The 19346-nt window shown below is 38.0% G+C and overlaps 1 protein-coding gene across 3 annotated transcripts in view; it reads left to right on the forward strand.

Moving 5' to 3' along the window:
• Positions 1-19164, forward strand: part of LOC135472159 (heterogeneous nuclear ribonucleoprotein K-like) — a 55793-nt gene extending 36629 nt beyond the window's left edge. The window contains exons 3-16 of one of the 3 annotated variants that reach the window (XM_064751525.1): positions 5393-5508; positions 8325-8381; positions 9049-9092; positions 10342-10414; positions 10738-10851; positions 11424-11552; positions 11798-11964; positions 12336-12527; positions 12852-12913; positions 13396-13517; positions 14394-14471; positions 14787-14956; positions 15699-15760; positions 17855-19164. In XM_064751525.1, the coding sequence (XP_064607595.1) occupies positions 5393-5508; positions 8325-8381; positions 9049-9092; positions 10342-10414; positions 10738-10851; positions 11424-11552; positions 11798-11964; positions 12336-12527; positions 12852-12913; positions 13396-13517; positions 14394-14471; positions 14787-14956; positions 15699-15729 (1355 nt within the window). In that variant the 3' untranslated portion in view covers positions 15730-15760; positions 17855-19164. The remainder of the gene's footprint in view (positions 1-5392; positions 5509-8324; positions 8382-9048; positions 9093-10341; positions 10415-10737; positions 10852-11423; positions 11553-11797; positions 11965-12335; positions 12528-12851; positions 12914-13395; positions 13518-14393; positions 14472-14786; positions 14957-15698; positions 15761-17854) is intronic. The other 2 variants (XM_064751523.1, XM_064751526.1) reach the window with 2 other exon arrangements.
• The last annotated feature ends 182 nt before the right edge of the window (positions 19165-19346 follow it).

The raw sequence follows: 19346 nt of genomic DNA on the forward strand, positions 1-19346 counted from the left end.
GAAAACCACTTTCTCTCCTGTCATTCTTCCACATAAGATAGGCCAACTCAGACTTGGCATTTCCATGACCAGAATCTTCAGTGTAAAAGCTTGTACAAGTATAAGATTCCACAGTTTATCTTGATACAGAGAAACTTTCTGTGTTTTTTTTTTTAAATGCACCTGGATTTATGTTGTTCAATCTCCTTCCGCCTTAACAAAGGTGGCTCTGGAATGCTAATCTGTTTTATTAGGAGTGTAAATTACATGCTGTTCTAGATATTACAGTTACATTGTACCTGTGCATGGAGAGATAGTTTGAGTGCATATACATGTAAGTTGTACATGGACATATCACATGTTTTGTGAGGAGACTCCATGTTGATAGTACAGAGCAGCCAGGATGCTGCAGTTGCAGTTATAAAGACAAAATTAAGTTATGGAAGGAAGAGACAGGAGACAGCTTTGTATCCTTTAGTTACCTGATTCCATCCGCTAGCATTGCTTGATTAGTTTGTCTTCAAGTTTTGAGTAGGTGAGAAAAGCATTTAATTGGCTGATCACCTTTCCTGTAAGGGATAGGGTGTGTTTTACAGTACATGGCCAGCTGTGTGATGGCTCCGTATTTGCCGGCGATGACATGCATGCTGGATTTATCGACCAGACTGCCGGCTATCACTGCCTGACTGCCTCCAATTATTTACCCTTGCAAGCTGACAATATTTTATTCATGGCATGTGTCAGGTTCAGAACTAAAGCCCGCCGTCCTCGGGATAACATGTGCGGATGAATTAGAAAGTTTCCCTGCTGGAAAAAAAAGTAGGTACAGTATAGGATAGAAAACTATATTGTTGGAAAAGCTGATCTGGATAGATCCTGTGTAGTACTGTCATTATCATGGCAGAGCTTAGCTTGTGTTCAGTACGCCATGGGTCTACCACAGGAGAAGGTCTAGTAAAGCTAAGGTGTGGCTAATAGTTACTTTGTGATTAGCAGCCCCACAATTAGAATAAGGAGAAGTTCCTTGGCAAGATCTTTTGTGAAAAGTATAAAGACATTTCTTACACTTTTAGGTTTTCTGCAGAATAGATTAGTGGCTGACTTTCATTCTTTGATAGTTCGGTGGTACAGGTACGAAAAATGCAGGTTTCTCTGACCGGAGCAAGTCATGACGTATTCCCATTGTTTGAGTTTGTTGAGGAGTTAAGGAGAGATTGTGACTTTCAACACTACCCTTGGTTACATTGACTCTACTGTAGCTCAGTGATTGGCAAATACAGACATGTATATTGTAAGTACCAAATTTAAGCAAAATGGAGGATAGTAAAATGTCTGAGAAATGTCCAAGGAAAAACAATTGCAAAACGTACCCAGATCAGAGCTTGGTTCTGCAAAACAACCACAAAAGTCTCCCAGATATTTGAACATTGTTTGAACTTAAACCCTTGAGTTATTTTCATACCTGTCCCTCAGGTTTCTCACCTGTGGCTTATCAATGTTTTGGTGACAACAGGAGGCAGTGTACATCAGTTGTACTAACTGGAATTATGGACCATTCCTTGAATGCCACTTACCATGACCAACTGAATGTAAATGTTTATAGGACAGCTTTCTCATCAATACAGGTCAATGTAATGGCTATTGTTTCTTCATTTGGAACAGAGAGCCTCCCGAATCTCTTCCATTTGTGGTCATGTGCCATTTTCCACTTGTTTTGGTTATAGCCTGTAAGAATGCCTTTAGTATGGGACGTGAGGGAAAGAATGGTGTATTGGGAAGGCCTTGTGTTTTGCACAGTACGAGAGGGTAAAACAGTTGTGTGCTGAGAACAGAGCCGTGTTCATACTGCACTGATGCTGTTGTCTTTGTGAAGGCAAATAAAAAGTATTGATATTTTTACACTTTTTGTTTTTTTTGGTTTTTTTTGCTCTCTTTTTCTCATGTTTTCAGTATTGACGCAACTCCATCAGTGAAGCTCTCAGCAGAGGTAGTCATGTTATAGATGGACGTGAGTCCTTCCTCACTCTGTCCATTTTCTGCGAGCACTGCTGGAAAGCATTGTTTGGTGCGACATAACAAATGGCATGCCAAATAAACGAATGGTTTGTTTGCCAGAGAATCACAATATCTTTTCAGAGCTCCCATGTTGACCGATAAGCCTGTTAAAAAGAGTGATAATGACAAATATAACCGAATCTTCCACGTGTATGTTTACCTGTAGCACACTTTGTGATTATAGTGTTCGTTTCCGTGTTTTGGGTGAGGCTGTTCTTAGTATTGCATTGGTTTATTCTTGATACATGTATTTGCTGATATCCTGTATACACACATATATCTATGTTCAACAATTCTGATCATAGTCTTGATGGTGAGAGTAATTGTTCTATAGAGAGAATATATTATTTGCTATGGAATCAGAAAACATCCTTAACACAGAATACAGAGACAAACAGATATTACAATTCAATTCACCTTCTCAAATTAACAGAGTAATTAATGATCACATAGAATTGTTAAACCGAACATGAATCAAGACAAAGAAATTAAGTGGGAACATTAAATGAATGCTACATGTAGATTTGTCAAAACAAGGCTTTCTATCAGCCTAAGCATAAATCAGAACCTAATCTCCGTCATCAAGTCCCCAAGAGCAGTTCATTGTTCAGACCAATTTGTCTGCCAAGTAGGGCTTGTGATGGTTTTCCGGGTTGATACCTGCCAGAACCTTGATCTTACACTAATTATCTGTGACCTCAAGCCAGATCAGAGCTTGACACAAATTGTAACTCTCCCCACTAACCACTTCTCTGCACCCAAAAGCTTTGTCCTGCTCTGTTGTGCTTATTTGGGGGCATATGCCACTTTGCCTGACCCATTGTTCCCATGGCATGACTAGGGGGTGAAAATTAAAGGGGAGTATAGTTTGGAGAGCTTAATGAAGCCTAGCCTTTGTGCTACCTGCACATGGCGGTCATCTTTACCTGGGGGATTCACATGTGACCAGATGGCAGGTTGACTACCAGGCCTTAGATGGTCATTGAAGACAAGAGAGTATTAAATTTGGAAAGTGGGAAAACAATTCACCAGTGGTACAGTATAAATTGGCAGCTGTACATGTACAAAGCTGCATGAAGGCATGTACCATTTCATGAGGGATTTCTGCTCCAAACTAGGGAAAACATGTCTCTAAAATATCTTCCAAAAAGTGCCTTTTAAACACAGATGGAAATAAGTCATAAAATATTACTTTTGGTGGTGAAGCTGACATATGTGAGAACATCTGACCAGGAAAAATATACATGCAGCATTACTGTTGAAATCGAGTTGTACTCTATTAAACAGTATTCAAGTTTGCCTATCACTGGACAGGTGGAAGTACTGTAGGATGAACCCTTTTTAACAGTGCTTTGATACACTGGTACGTACAAGCACACCTAAACCATCTGGCAGACTTAACTTTTTGTTGGTCAGCAGAACAAGGGAGCCAACTCCAAACAATCCTTGACCAGCTTGTTGACAGGACAATAGGTGATGCAGTACTGCCAAAGGTGCCTCTAGCACCCTGTCAATTCTGCCCCCTTTAATGGCAGTGCGAGGGGTGTGAACAATAGAGGTTGTAGCATTTTGGAGTGTGGAGCCTAAGCCCAGGTAATGGAGCTGTTGTGTGAGCTGAATGGCCAGAACATGTGGCTTCATCTGAAGCTCTGGGTTCCCTAATGGTCTTGCTTTTGTTGCCTGATGAAAGGCTAGGAACCAGTGTCCATTCAGGTCCTCTTAGTGCAGGGCAGTGAAGCTTGCTGTAGGTCAATAACACAGGCTTTTGATGCTGTATCCCAGTGACATATGGTTTCTCATGCAGAACCAATTTCTTTCGTTAACTTCACCCTCTCCCCCTACACTTCCAACCTTGTGACACCCCAGGGGAACTTATAATACATAAATTGTCCCCCTAGCACACCTGTAAGCTTTATGGAAATATTGATAATTTCCCTGAAATGCTGATCTGTTACCTGTAAATGGAAGGCTTGGACAGGACCACAGGCTCTCGACTACATGTGCAGTGGCATGGTTATTGCGTGCATCCCTAGTAGCTTTCTTTCTTCAAGCTCCAACAAGAGGTTTAACCGCACATAGCCATTAATCACCTTATTTAAGCTGCACTAATTAAATGTCAGGAATCAGATAAATATATTGGGTCGGGCAAATTTAATCACCTAGCTGCCTCTAATTGTCCAGTCAATTTCTGAAAACCTCCGGATGAAGGCCTAATGCACACAAAGACATTGACAACAGAGACTGTGTAATTTGGTTAAACTAAGAACAAATGTGGCTCACAGAAAATGTGCTTTGTTGCTGTATTTGGAAGAACTGCTATGAAAATTATAATTTGCTTTGGGGAGTTAAAATACTAATTTTTTGATTCTCATAGGTTTTGTAGAATTATTTGTACTTATTACCTTCACTTTTTTTATATTCTGCCTATTCACATGGCTTGATCTAATTGGGGTTTTTTTTGTATTTTTTTTTTTTTTTGTATTTTTGATTTACATGGTCTGTGGTTACTGAAAACATACATAAAGTAAACTTGTGAAAGGCTACTCACTCGATAGTCTTTGTGCATGTGTACTTGGATCATAAGTTGTGTACATCATAACTTCATAATTCACGTTTTGCTTCATAGGTAAAAATAAATATAATTTCTGCTGGTGGATATGCTGTATAAATATAGATCAAAGAGATCAGGATATGTTGCTGTGGTCTGTGCCTTGGAGGGAGGCAAAAATCAGTTTGACCCGTTAACATCAAAAGCTCTTGTTCAAGTTGACTAATAAGTGCGAAGTAGGAAAGAAGTTAAATGGAACCCACTGTGACAGAACATATATGTGTTTTGTTCAACGTATCTGATAAACTGCTGAACTCAGCAAATGGTTTCATCAGTGGCAGATGAGGGTTTTGTTTTTGTTCTTTTTTTTTTTTTTGTCATTTTCACTTAATCCTTTGTGAACAGAGTGTATGAAGGACCTGATGTGGTGTGTGAAGTAGATGAACAACATCCATGCAACTACATTTGTTTTTTTCCAAGCTGCATCTACAGTCTTAACTTGCCAACGAATATGTGTATAGATTACATGTACTGTATATCTAATCCCAAACAAAGCTGTTTGGGAAATATGTCTTGAGCAAAATTAAATCAGAACTAACACAAAAGTAGGGAAAAATATTAAATACTACAACAGAATGTCCATTCTCAGGTCTGCTGGTGTTCAAACCCAGTTTCAGTAAGTTTGTCAAATGTCAAACACCAATCGACTAAATTTATAATTCAGGTCATCTACACCACTAGTTGGTCAGCTGGTCATGCAGAGGCCTGGTTTCCCCAGTGTACATATGTTGTATTTTCTACTCTTTCCAGGAAGTATGAAAAGGCCCCATGATGAGGAAAGTGGTCGCCGTGACGACGGGGGTCATAAGCGAAGACGGGGTGGAGATGGCCCTCGATCTGAAGTACGCGTTTTACTCCAGAGCAAGGTGAGTGAGAGTTCCGCTGAATCTAGGGCACTTGTTCGTGATGTTAAAGTTTGCTTTACATCATTTGAGATGTCAAAATCCAACCTCGTCATTAGCATCAACAACCCCAATCACTTAGCCATTTTGACTATTCAGGGCTCCTGTTTGACTTGGTACCAATTTGTATGTTCTAGGTTGTTTGCCAGTTCTTTGACCATGAAAATCGTAACTGCCATTGTCTTCAGTTTCAGGGCAACATTTAGACTTTTTTTTTGTGTGTGTGTACATAGGTTTTTGGTCATTTGGCATTCCAGTGGAGATCTAGAGAGAGCCTGACCTTACTTGTCATTTCAGAGGCTCCACATTGAGAAGTAGCCATAATGACGCAGTGGTAGTAGGCAATACCTAATAAAGGCTCTTCATGGAAAAAAACACAAGTGCTTCCTTTGTGGTAAAGGATTCGTTTGTCTTTATTTCTGGCATAGAAAAGAAGGATTTAATGATGCTTTTGATGGCTTGCACTCCGTGGTCTTTGCAGTAGAGAGAGTTGCCTAGCGAAACGGAGCAGTGTTCTGTGACTGACTGAGGGGTAATGGAGAGGCTGTATTAGGGAGGGTAATTTCTAGCCTTACCTTGTGTCCACTATTGATTTACACCTGCAATTGTAGAGGGCTCTAAGGAGAAGGTGAGCCTGTAATGGTCTAAAAACCCAACATCGATAAGACCATTGATTGAGTGCCCCAGCCATTGTGTATGCAAAATCGAATTACTTAAAATGAATTATTCAAAGAGCGATCAAACTTTGCCCAGCCACTAGCCTTATTGGTACCTTTAGACAGGCTGAGGCAGCACCCGCTCTTCCTTCTACCCACCCACCTCCTTTAGGGCACTACCTGTATGTTTACTGAGTCATGTTACCCTCAAATCTACCATCATGAAGCGGCAGCCTTAACCAGCCTTTATCGATTCTTCACAGAAATTTCCCCTCCCCAGAAAATATTTGCATTCTCTCAAAATTATACGACAAATAAAGCCTGCCACATTGAGTAATTACATATTGGAATTTGAACTCTGTTAGCCATAGCATGTCGACCAGAAACAGGGCTATTTAGGACCATTATCTTGCCAAGCGTTGTCATAGCTACAGCAAAGCAGAACAATCGTGCACATGTAACAAATAAAAAATGAAAGTGTGCTGTTGTCTCTTATGTCGGATCCATTAGAACGTAACTCTTTTGTAAATCGTACCACGGATGTGTATGTACACACAAAACAAAAGTGTCTCACTTTATTCCTGGCTCTGTTGGACATTAACATTGCACACACGGTTTTGCTTAAAGCAGAGCTTTGTGATATGTCAGAATGCTATTGTTTTGCTAAGAATTCTCACTAGAAGGCACATTAACTTCCACATGCTGCCCTGTGCCAAATGTATCCTTCATTCATTGCATGTTTCCCTGACAACATTTGTTGTATGAGCGCAAATATGGACGGTTTTATAGATGGACAAGCACTTCAGCTCATCGATTTCCTCTCAATTCTTATGATTTTACACAGAAATGGAAATAACTATGAAGTGTTCAGTTAGAACCCTATTAAGATTTTAAACATTTGCAGACAGGAACCCTGAAAGTACAGATACTACATGCATCTTCTTACTGCTGGAAGACGTGCACATTACATGCGAAAATGTTGGGCAGTTGGAGTCAGTATCAGTGTCATAGATCTGACTTCTGACCTTATGGCAAGCTGTACATAAAATAAGGATAAACAGCGTTTGAAAGCCCCAAAATAGCCTACTGTGTAGACATGTGAACAGATGAACCCTGTGTTCAAAGCTTAACATGTCACCAGGTGTTCACACACAGGAGTTCGAGCCAGGTGTGCGGGTTTGATGTAGATGCAGATTAAATAAAAATGATGTTATCTCTCTCTCTCTCCCTCCGTAAAAGAGACCAGTGGAGGAATTAACAAGAATTCCATGTTTGCCCTGGGATTTGCACAGATAGAACAGTTTACAGAGCACGTCAATACCTGTCCAGGTGATGGCCTACCGGTACAGGTATAGAAAGGGCCAAATGTTCCCTGTTACTCTGTCCTCAATTATTCACCAATTCTCTTCAGCAATGGTCTTGGAGCATGGAACTGCCATGAATATTAGAGCGTGTTTGTCTTGGTAACTGGCAGTAGGTTTTGTTTGGAGGCTTGCTTGTTCCACCTCTCAATCAACCCACTCAGCTTTCAATTAGAAGCATGTACAACTCAAGTGCTGTTGATGGATCTGCTGGCCAGGTAGATGAGGGATTGTTTCATATAATATTAATAGCTGGAATAAAGGAATAGAAGAGCAGCAGTGAAGTACACAACAGAACCTGAAATGCTTCACCCTCTGTACCAGATGTGGTTTATTGATGCTGACAGCCCCTCATAATGGGCTTTGTTAGTAACCACGGACTCAAACTTAAAACATGCCTCAACCTGACAAATGTGTGCAGTTTTGTTCTGTAGATTTGTAGATGTACAGAATTTTATATCTGCCTGCACAGGATTGTCAATACCTACATTGCACATATATTTTTAGTTTTATCATTCATATATTTTTGTATCAGTTCAGTTTTCTTCCACCATGATGCTGGCCCTTGTCGTATTAGTGAAATTTTCAGGAGTAAGGTGTAAAACACCAATCAGATGTATAAAAAATAAAACATGCGGTCAAAGTATTTTTATATACATATACAATACAATTTTTTATATATGTATATAAAAAATTGGGAAATATTCAAGTTGCTCTGTTTCTTGGCGATTTTTAGTTAATCGTACGTGCATTTCTTTTGTAGAATGCAGGAGCTATAATAGGCAAGCAGGGAAGCAACATAAAACGTCTGCGCTCTGAGGTATGTATCGACGTCCTGTTTGTAGGTTCCTGTTCAATTTCATCATTCAAACCAGGACTTGAACATAGAATCTCTCTACCTGTAAATACAGTTGTCCTTAAAAGAAAAAGAAAATATCAGAGGACATACCTGTTGACTGTATGTCTTTAAGTTTGTAAACTTTGAGCAGTCAAACTCAAGCTGCAGAAAATCACTCCCAGTTCTTCTTATGTCTTCCAAGTCCAGCTGTGTCAAGTTTTTCCCAGTTCTTCTCGGTCCGCATGTCTCCGTGGACAGGTTATAATAACACGGCCAGCTCCCACTTTGGTCTGACCCAAGACAAGTCCAGTCTCCATCTCCAGTTATTTTAGCTAATTCATGTCTCTTTATTAAGTTTGTTCTCAACAGCAGCCATGCACAGCCTAAACCCAAATGGAGCCACAAATACTGGCTCTCGGGGAAGATGTTTGTTCTGATTCTCTGTCAGTATAAGTATTATATAATTTTGTCAACTGCCATTGCCCTTTTGTCTGATAATTGACGTGGTTTTGTTATCTCGCCATCTCCCACAATTCCATCCTCCTGCCCTACATCCATCTTTGTATTGACCAATGGCCCGTACTCTACACCCACGTTGCCCCTGACTATGGAACTTGTGCCCGCCCACTCCATCCGACCCATGATGCAGTACAATGCAAATGTTACAGTGCCCGATAGCAACGGCCCGGAACGGTAGGCACCCTCCTTCTCTCTCTAACTTCCAGTATTTAGCGCATTTGCCATGCCCGCAAATGCAATATCCTCGGGGGGTAAATGCTTGAGTTCTGATTTACTCTTCAATATGCGGCTCTCTTGCATTATTTGGTTGCCGTCTGTGTGTGCACTCTGCCACCCTAGCTTTGGGGTTCGTCTTTAGAGTAATCTCACCATGAAATATACATGTATCCATCACAAGTCTTCTGTCCACTTTTTGTTTCCCATGGATTAAAATTAAAAAAAAAAAAATTAATTTTAACTTGATTAAAAAAAAAGAAAAGAAATGACTAAGCCTTTTGCCCAATGACACCTATGTAGTTTGTAATAACTTCAGGAAAAAAAAGGCGATGTACAGTACTCTTCTGCTTTAAAAGTTTGAAAGTTTCCTTATTATGGGATGTATACTTGTACTAACCTATGTGTTAATGCCATTATAATAACCTTGCTTTGTTGGTGTTTTATTTTTGATTCTGAATTTTTTTTTTTTTTTTTTTTGATTTGGGTAAGGTTTTGATGTGGTGGGTTGGGATGGATATTGGGGTTAGGGGGTTGGGATAGGGGTCCAGGGTACCCATAAGATATTAACAGACCTTTTTAAGTACGGTCTGCCCTGTGACGCTTTTTTGACAAGATATTCAGTATTTCCACAGACATGTACATTGTAAGTCACAGGCACTGATAAACATAATGCATACATGTATATGGCCAGCCTCTAATCTTAGGTTTCTTTACTGACCACAGTAATGCAACTTACTAATAGTTCTTGTAGGATTCCAGGGATTCAAATTGTCCAAACTGGCACTAGTGCTACTTTGTTCATCTTTACAGTAATCCTGGGAGTTTACATGTAAAACAGCTTGTATTCGCACTGCAATCCTGCACATCCACTTGGTTCTTGCTACTGACGTACATAAAACATTTCTAACTGTTTACTTCACACCTAGTTATAATAAGTGTTTGTCTGTTCATCTTTGAAAACAGATTTTAACAGGATAAAAAGTGTTTTTGAAACTCCCTCAGTCATTTGCTCTACGTGTAACTTGTTCATGGCCTATATGCCACAGTGACAGACTGTCATCTTTTGACTGACAGAAAGTTTTCATCATAACCCAGAATCATCGTAACTAGTTCTCAAACTATGTATTTTTTATGTGACTAATAACAACACTCAACAATGTTGCCGAGTAAACGTGTACTTACATTTTGTTCGTTGTTTTTCTTGCAGGATCTTGACCATTTCTTCAGAGTTGGATTCTGCTCTCGACTGCTTGTTAGATGTTATCCCTAACTTAGAAGACGTAAGTTAAACTTCATTTTAATAGAAATTTCCATTTGCTTATTTATTTCATTCTGTTTAATATTGTACTCAAGAATTTTTCATTCATACAGAACAGTGGCAGTTAGGTTTATCGTTGGAGAAAACTGGGCTTTTTGCCTCCAAGAACCTGATACGCCTGATTATTGTGAAACGAAATGAAAATACTCAGTTTTAATCTTAAACATTTGAATTTTTGCACATTGCACTAGCAATTTCTGTGAACAGCAGTGAAATATTGTCAGTCTTTGAGATTACATGTATGCTGTAAAAATTAAACTAAAGCTTACTTCTTGTCTCCATCAGTATCAACAGTATAAAGACTTAGACTTTGACTGTGAACTGCGACTGCTGATCCACCAAAGCCAGGCTGGCTGTATTATCGGCAGAGCTGGGTTCAAAATCAAGGAACTCCGCGAGGTATGTGTTACATTATTATCCTGAGACCTTTAACTTCAGCATTGTGCCTTGCAGTGAATTTCGTAACAAATCCCTTTCAGAATAAGAGAATTGTAGGTTTTGTTGAAACACAGGACGATCGATCAAGTCTGGTGTTTAGGGAGAATTTTTCTAGTTAGAAAATGAAAAATGAATCCTACAATTACATATAAGTGTGTATGTTTTCATCAGAAGACTTACACTTTTACTTTAACCAAGGGGCATAACTCTTTGTGAACAAAATAAATCAGCTACATATAGTCCAAATCACAAATCGCATGATGCAGAGAGCTGCTCAAACAGTAAAATATCTCAATAAAACTGTGAGAATTATTAATGTACACAAAACTTACATATGTAAGTGTGTATGTTATTTACAGTGTCAAAATTAGGTAATTAGGGGAAATAATTAAAAAATAAATGGATTCTGTTATTCAGAATTCTGTTACTAAAATTACACATGCACTAATATAAAGCAGGACATATTGAGGTAAGGAGAAACTTTGAACAGAGAATGATTTTTGAAGTTTTTTTTGTTTTTTTTTTGTTTTTAGAAAACAGGAGCCAACATCAAGGTGTACTCTAAAACATGTCCTGAATCAACAGACCGAATAGTTCAGCTGTCCGGGAAGCCAGAGACAGTGGTCAACTGTATCAGAATCATCTATGAGCTCCTAGAAACAGTGAGTTTTCTACTGCATTTCTAATGTAATGTTTACAAAATATTTTCTTGTGTAATACCTACATAGCTTTATTCATAACAGTTAAAAATCAGAAAGAATAAAGAAAAGAAACCGGTTGCTCTTTCTTGCAACAATCTTACAATGAGTAAAATATGACCAGAGGTAGATTTAAGATTTCAGAAGTGTTCAAATATTTAATTTAGGTGGGAACTAAATTTATACATTAGTAAATTATTATTTCTCAGGCTCCCCCTAAAGGCCCTGTGCAGCCTTATGACCCCCACAACTATGACGAGTATTTCTCTCAGGAGTATGGGGGCTACACCCTGATAGAGGGAGGCAAGGGTAAAGGTGGGCGTGGCATGATCCCCAGAGGCATGGCCCCTCCCCCGAGAGGTGGGCTGTCTGCCAGGTAGGTCCTTGGCCCTTGTTGGAGTACTAATTGTGGAATACAGTATAAATGTAGAATTTACAGACTCATCCACTTTTATTAGTCTGGATGACGGATGACGGTTTGGTGACAGATTTTAGTGGATTCTGATATTTACTCCCACAATATTTTTGTGGAGTTTGATTAATTTCTTGTAAGAGAAATTTAAGTATCAGCATGTAAAGTATCATATTAAATTCTTTATGTGTTTCTGGAAGTTCTTTTTTATGTACTGAGTTTGAAGTGAAATACAATAATTTGTGTCCTGAAGATAAACTATGTAAATAATCAGACAAAATGTACGAAATGTTAATAAGTTTCAGCATGTAAACTGTTCTCTTATCTTTTTCCAGGTCAGGTTTTGGCGGCGGCGGAATGGGTATGGGGGACATGGATGACTACAGTTATGGTAGGGTGCAGAATCGCGGAGGTAACATGGGGCGCTCATCAGGCCCACCCTCCCTCATGGGCTCGCGAGGAGGGCGTAACATGAGAGATGATAACAGTATGGGTGGAGGAATGGGTGGACGATCAGGAGGCATGAGGCAAGTGGAAAGTGAAGGAAAATTAAGCTTTTAACTCAATTTTTTTATTCTTTGGACAAAAAATGATTTCATTAAATTTGTTGTAAAATGATGTATTAAAATAATAAAATATTATAGTATTAAAATGTTAATGTTAAGAGTGCTGAACTTCTATCAAAGTTAACCATCCTATATCCAGGTAGGATAGAAAATCATTATTCTAGGCTAATAGATCATGTCAGTGATATAACATTCTATAAAAGCTACCTGAAAATATGCTTAGACCATGTAGTAGTCTGTAGCCTGAATGCCCGATTTATTGATTTATTCTTTTGCATTTTTCAGAGGAGGAATGAATTCTAATATGGGACGTGGAATGGGCAGCAGAGGGTTTGGAAATGGAAGCAGTAAGTAAAACATGCAAAGTTTATTCTACTGTTTATCAAAAAATATAGTGTTCTGTGAAAATTTTGTATGCCAAATATTTGGTTTGGCATGTGAAAATGCTCTTTCCGAATCACATAATGGCCATTAAATGATACTTTGATTTGAGTTTTTTTAATAAGAAATTCATTTTACATGTAACCTCATTAAGAAAAAAACTCCTTAAGTATCTCTGTTAGGTGGTTCGGTCAGAATCTAGGAAAATGTGTCACTTGAAAAATGCTGATTTTATCTTAAGGCGACTAGGGTCTTAGACTTTCAATGTAGCCATTTCTGTACTTTTTTAAATATGTCAATTCATTTCAGTTTGAAACATATCAGTTCTGATATTAGTTGCTACACAAAACTAAAGCTTCTTGATATAATAGAAAGTTCGTGAAAGAAATGCCTAGTAATGAAGAAACAAATTGTTGATGTTGAGGGGAGCATTGTGACTGTGTTTCAGATTTTGGTGGTGAGATGGGAGGCAGTGGAGGTGGGGGAGGGTTTAGCCGGGGTAGTAGTGAGATGAACTTTACCCAGGACAGCATGGTGAGTGAGCCAGAGTCTCAGCGCACACATTCACGGGTGAATACAAACTTCTCAGACCATTTCCTTTGCTTTTTTTGTTTTCCTTGACAGCCTATTAACCACGTGTTCTTGTTAACATATTACCCTCATTGTTGCCAACTTAACATGCATGGTTTACTGGAATGGCTTTGAACTGAAGTTTCAGTTTTGAAAAAAAGCTGCCAGCGTGTTGTTGAGATTGTAGTTTAAGTGTTGATAAAGATCTAAGTTGAACCTTAAATATAAAATTAAGAGTTAAGAATTTGAAATGCCATCTGATGTCTTGTAAAAATTATCTGTACTGGTTGGCATGTGCTTTAGAAAATGTGGCTGTTTAAATGATAAAGCCAGTGTAAAAGTTGTCTGACTTATCCTCAAAAGTGGCCCTTCCTGGAGATTTAATTTGCCTGTTTAACTGTTTTAAATAATAATAATTAAAAGTTCTATTTGCTTGCTTTTGGATAAAATCTGATGAGTGAAAATAACTGCATTTGCTGAATTTGAAATTTATTTTAAATATGGTTATCGTAACATACGCTTGTTTTAAATAATTCTGCATTTGTTTGAGGTGTTCAGTTTTGCAAGAATTTTAGAGCTATTGAAAGATTTGAAAGATATACGTATTTAAAAATTTTAAACAAATTTTTATAAATTAAAATCTAATCAGTGTACATATACATTACAAGTTGAATGTTACTGTAGTATTACTTGTGGCACACTCGTATACACCAAAATCTGTACATCTAAATGAATGAAGAGGTAATGTGTTAATATCAAACTTTTTTTATCTGGTGTTTGATTACAACAGCATTTACGCACATTTGTTTTATGCGGTGATGACAAAGAGATGCTAATGTAGATTAGTTATAGTGTGTTACTTGTGTTATTTTTCAGGGTGGTATGGGCCAACAGGGGATGATGTTCGGAGGAAATGAACCCACTAACAGCACACAGGTCACCATTCCTAAAGACGTAAGTTAATTGTATTACAAGAAAGGGTCATGAGAATCAGTTTTGTGTAATTAGATCTAAAATGTTTTTGTTTCAAAGTACACAAAATGAAAACTGAATTTCCCCCAAAATTATATAAATGCGTGTTAATTTCATTTAAAAGTTGGCAAAATAAACCAGAAGTCGTAATCCACTATGACCTAGTTGAAATCTCAGACCTGGATCTCAGTTAAATTTCAGACCTGGAGGAAACTTGTGTTGTGTTTGTTCAAACATACAATTTTTCATTTGTCCTTTATTTTACATTCTTACCACTTGTGTTTTATCTGTTTACAGTGTGCAGGTGCCATCATTGGGAAAAAAGGCTCCAGGATAACAGAAATCCGTCGTCAATCTCGAGCAAGTATTGTCATAGACGAGCCCATGCCCGGTTCAAATGATCGCATCATCACCATCAGCGGCACACAGGAACAGATTCAGAATGCTCAGTACCTACTACAAATGAGGTTAGTATTGCTGTGGTGAACAACTTACAACAGCGTGCAAGTCCTCGCTGTAGTCCTACAACCTCCCCTTAGTTACAACGTTTAGTGTAACGTTCAAGGTATCTGTGCACATTTAGGGGATAAGAGTGTAAACTGTAAATGACATTTCATGCTAGTTTTTATCAGTGAAAGTATTTGAGCGGTGAAAGTACAAAGATTATTAGATTGTGGTTCTGGTTATTTTGGTGGATAACTTTGGAGTAGAATAAATTTTGGTTGTGGGAAAATGAAGGGTCATCGTCCATCTTCAGGGTTTCGTAATAAACAGTGGTCCAAGGTATGCTATATTAACCTCAGGCACGGGGCAGAAGGTAGAAATAATTGTTGGGTTTTGTTTCCCCATATCGCGGTTATGGATTCAAACAATGCAGCCATAAATTTGGAGTCTAATATTCTCATAGTTGCTCAAGTGTCATGTCTGTTAACAAATGTTGTTTGGAGTTCGCTCTTTGGTCTAAAAGCCAATTACATCAATTTCTTCTTTCTGCATTATTGCGGTTACCATATTCTCCAATCTTGTTTTCTGCTCTGGTGTGGACTTGGTTCAGTTTGGTCCAGATCTAGTTGCACTCTTTTAAACCCTTTCCAAATTCCTTGGCCTCTGATTGTACAACTCCAAATCCCACCTGTTTACTTACATAGTTTTTGGTGCAGTGGTACATGACGTTTCTATGGATGTTGAGCATCCCATTTCTGCTTTCAGTGTGCGTCAGTCAGAGGGCAAGTCCTTTTGAGAGGAAATCAAGACACAATTCTGTCAAAAAAGTAAATCCCTAGTTTGAGTAGATCATATAGGTCAAAGTCTAGGATGTAGCAGCATGATTCTTGGCCTCTGTAGACTTAATACTGCTTCTGACTTCACTGATACATGAATAACAAAGACCCCAAGCTTCCCCGAGCTAAAATTAGTCTTTTTGAAGGAACATTTATCAAAATCCATGTATTGAACGCATTGATGAACACAACGTATGAACATAGTCTAATCATACTGTGAAAATCTAGGTGGCTTCCATTTATGTGAATTGATATAACACAGTTTTCTGTATTATTTGTGTTAAGATATCCGCTGATAAAAAGCAATCAATTAAAAACGGGTTTCGGGGAAAAAAATAAGAGAATTACAATGCGAGGCTTTTGAGTTGAGCCTGAAGAAATCTGAAATAAAGCCATCTACAGGCAGATTAGCGCTGCAAGCGCCACATTAAATACAGTTTGTAGAGATGAAATTAAAGTGCATCCTGCAAACTTCTTCCAAATATACCAGACTTTTTTGTACCCAATTTTACACCGAAATGTTGCATTTTTGCCATACAAATTCATCACATCCTAACCAACTGCATGTGAAAGTGCTTTTTTTTTTTAATCATATCTTGACAATATTCCTTGGTGTTTAATACTAACAGCATACTTCCTTCCTTCCTATACACACTTCATTCCTAGCATGATTCCTCATCTGAATTTGAATGTACCATACTTTGGATTTATTTGTTTTATTATCATAAAGGAAGTGGTAAATGTGGTAAATTACAAAAGCTTTCACAACTTCAGTACTGAATAAAATAGATCAGTGCCCATAGGTTTTTCAATCTTAGGGTGAAAAAAAAATAAATAAATAATAGGTAAAATCAAAATCAAGCCTCTAGTCTGAAAAGGACACTTCATCTTATTTGTGATTAGTAACTTGTTTGTCTTTACTCGGAAGTAAGATTTTCCTGGTGGCTCTGTTTCATCTGTGCAGAGGCTCTAGTTTAGCATATTGGGTGATGGATTTGATATGCTTTTTTTAGACTGCTTGTCATCCCTGGGCTGGCTATATACATATATATATCCAGGTAGAGAATGCATTTCTGTATTTCTGATATTAACTCCATATAACCCAGATTGGATCTTTGGTATAAGGCCTACTTACCCTCTTACTATAGCAGTCATGATGTGGAAGACTAGTGATTTTGTTGTTGTGAAGTGAATCAAACAATAAATCACTATCTTCTCCTATCAAGTCTGTGCATGCGGCATGTGGAATGGGTTTGGCTGATTACCTCCCTTTGTCCTTTTCTCCCGTCTCTCTCTCTAGGCATAACCAAAGAAGTAATTTTGAGATAGCCCTTATGCTTTACTTACTAAATCAAGTGAATTATAAATGCCTGAAAGGTTAAATATAGTTGTGGCAAAGCTATGATACCTTTTTCAGCGCACTGCAAACCTTCAACTTTTTCAGACTCTAAAGCACTTTTTTCAGTGGAATTTATGACACCAAAAATGAATTGTTTGTTACTAACGATGCACGCTTCCAAAAAAAAACTCTGAAGATTGTTTCTCTACACCCCCACAGTTCTCAGAATGTATCAAAATTTTGGTCACGGTGGTGGTTGAAGAATAAAGGTTATAACAGGTGGTAGAATGTGCTGTTTATCATAACCCTGAGTACAAAGATTCGTATATGTAGGTTATAGTGGTTCATATGTGACGGCATATTCAATGCTTTGATTATCTCTGCTTGTCACAGGAAAAGGCAGAAATACTTGTAATACTTTGTATAAAATGATGTTACTTGCATAGAGGCTAATCATCAGCAGCGGCCGTCTTCACACGCTTCTTCAAAATAGTTTGACAAAGTTTTCTTGGGGAAATAATCAGTAAGGTTTAGTCACAGGTGGGCTAAGATATTTTCAGTGTAGGGTTGTCATCGGTAACCTTGACCTCACCATGACAACTGCCTTGGCAGATAATCGATATGGTGTAATCAGAAGTTTAAGACTTTGATTTAAATCTTCCATCTTTCATTGGTGACCGGTACCTGGTAAATGCATTTATAATAGCCATGAACTTACTACATGTTGCCCTTTTGTTCTGTTTCAGTGTGAAGAAATATGCAGCTGAAGAATTCTGAACTTCACACTTGTCCTGCCTCATCCACAGTGCTGATAATTGTTGTCAAAAAGCGGAAAACAACAACGAAAGACTGGGTTGCCAAGGATGATATTAATGGCGATAGTTTGTCAGGAGCTATAAAAACTTGGACTGTTTCATGCAGCTAACAGTGCTCACAGATGTGAAATAGAGGCAAATTATTAACCGGGCAGCTATCACAAATTTGTGGGGAGGCATTGAAGTATTTTGTTTTGTATACAGAAAATAATATGAATTCATGTAAAGATTCCTCAGAAATCCTAAATTTCTGGAAATATTAGGCGGGCAGGTGGGTGGGGGGTAATTAAGTTTTTGTCAAGGTACATCTTTCATTTACAGTTATCACATGCAGTGAGAAAAGATGTGAACACCATAAAATACTTCGTAACATAGACAATTCATGTTACTGTTTCATGATTTGATTGTGCATGTTAACTTGGTGTTCATGTGTTACACATCAGACACGTGTACATGTATCAAAGTTCATAATGCTCATACCTAAGTAGTGTTCATTTGTGAAGAAAATTTTAAGTGCTACTCGACATGTCTTGTAGCGAAACGTACAGGCCTTTTGCATTTAAAATCATTTGTATATTTTAACACATAACATTTATAAATCACTGAAATCCTTTGTCATGAATAAGAAAGAAAACCTAAATAGTATACCCTGTGTATTAAGTATAAAAGAATTATGCCTACTGAGAAAAAGCAAGCCCCTGCATCTCCCTAATCTAGAACTAATCATAAAGTTTGATGTTCCATATGCATGTATGTTACATTACCTATATATGAATTACGTATATATAAATTACCTATATATATCTTAAAGAGAAGCAGTTTACTTCTGGTGGAGTTGCCATAGGAAATATAGAAACAGGCTTGGATTTTTATGATTTACTACTTGTTAGAAATAGCAAATTTTACAAATCCTGGAAAATTCCTTGTGATTAAGTTAAATTTCACTGACGTTTTGAAGTGTCCAGAAATTAGATGTCTGTCCTCGTCTCAGTTTCAAAGGCTGTTATTTTGAGCTATTGCTGTGTAGCAGCAGGGTTTGTACAGTTAGACAGTAAAACCTGGGTTAGGGAACATCACCCTATTGTGTTCTTCCATGTATATCCGTAAAACAGTGAACCCGTTTTCATTGTAAGAGTTATCCCTATGTTTTCATGAGAGATCTTATGAATTCTGTTTGGGTTGAATCTTGTTTTTAAGATTGTGAAATTTGTTGAATAAATATGAAATTTTGTTCATAATAACTTTGCGCTAAGTGATTGTGTCCAAATTTTGAACAAACTTGTTTGTAGTTCCTTGTGAGGATGGCGTGGATCAACGGTTCAGATTGGTTAACTGATACCAGATTCGCGTTATGTGAGGGCAGCGAAGTTAATAACATGAAGGAATCGCAGCTGAGGCAATTGAGACATAGGTCCAACATCAT

This window comes from Liolophura sinensis, chromosome 8, assembly GCF_032854445.1.
Source record: "Liolophura sinensis isolate JHLJ2023 chromosome 8, CUHK_Ljap_v2, whole genome shotgun sequence".
Lineage (NCBI taxonomy): Eukaryota > Metazoa > Mollusca > Polyplacophora > Chitonida > Chitonidae > Liolophura > Liolophura sinensis.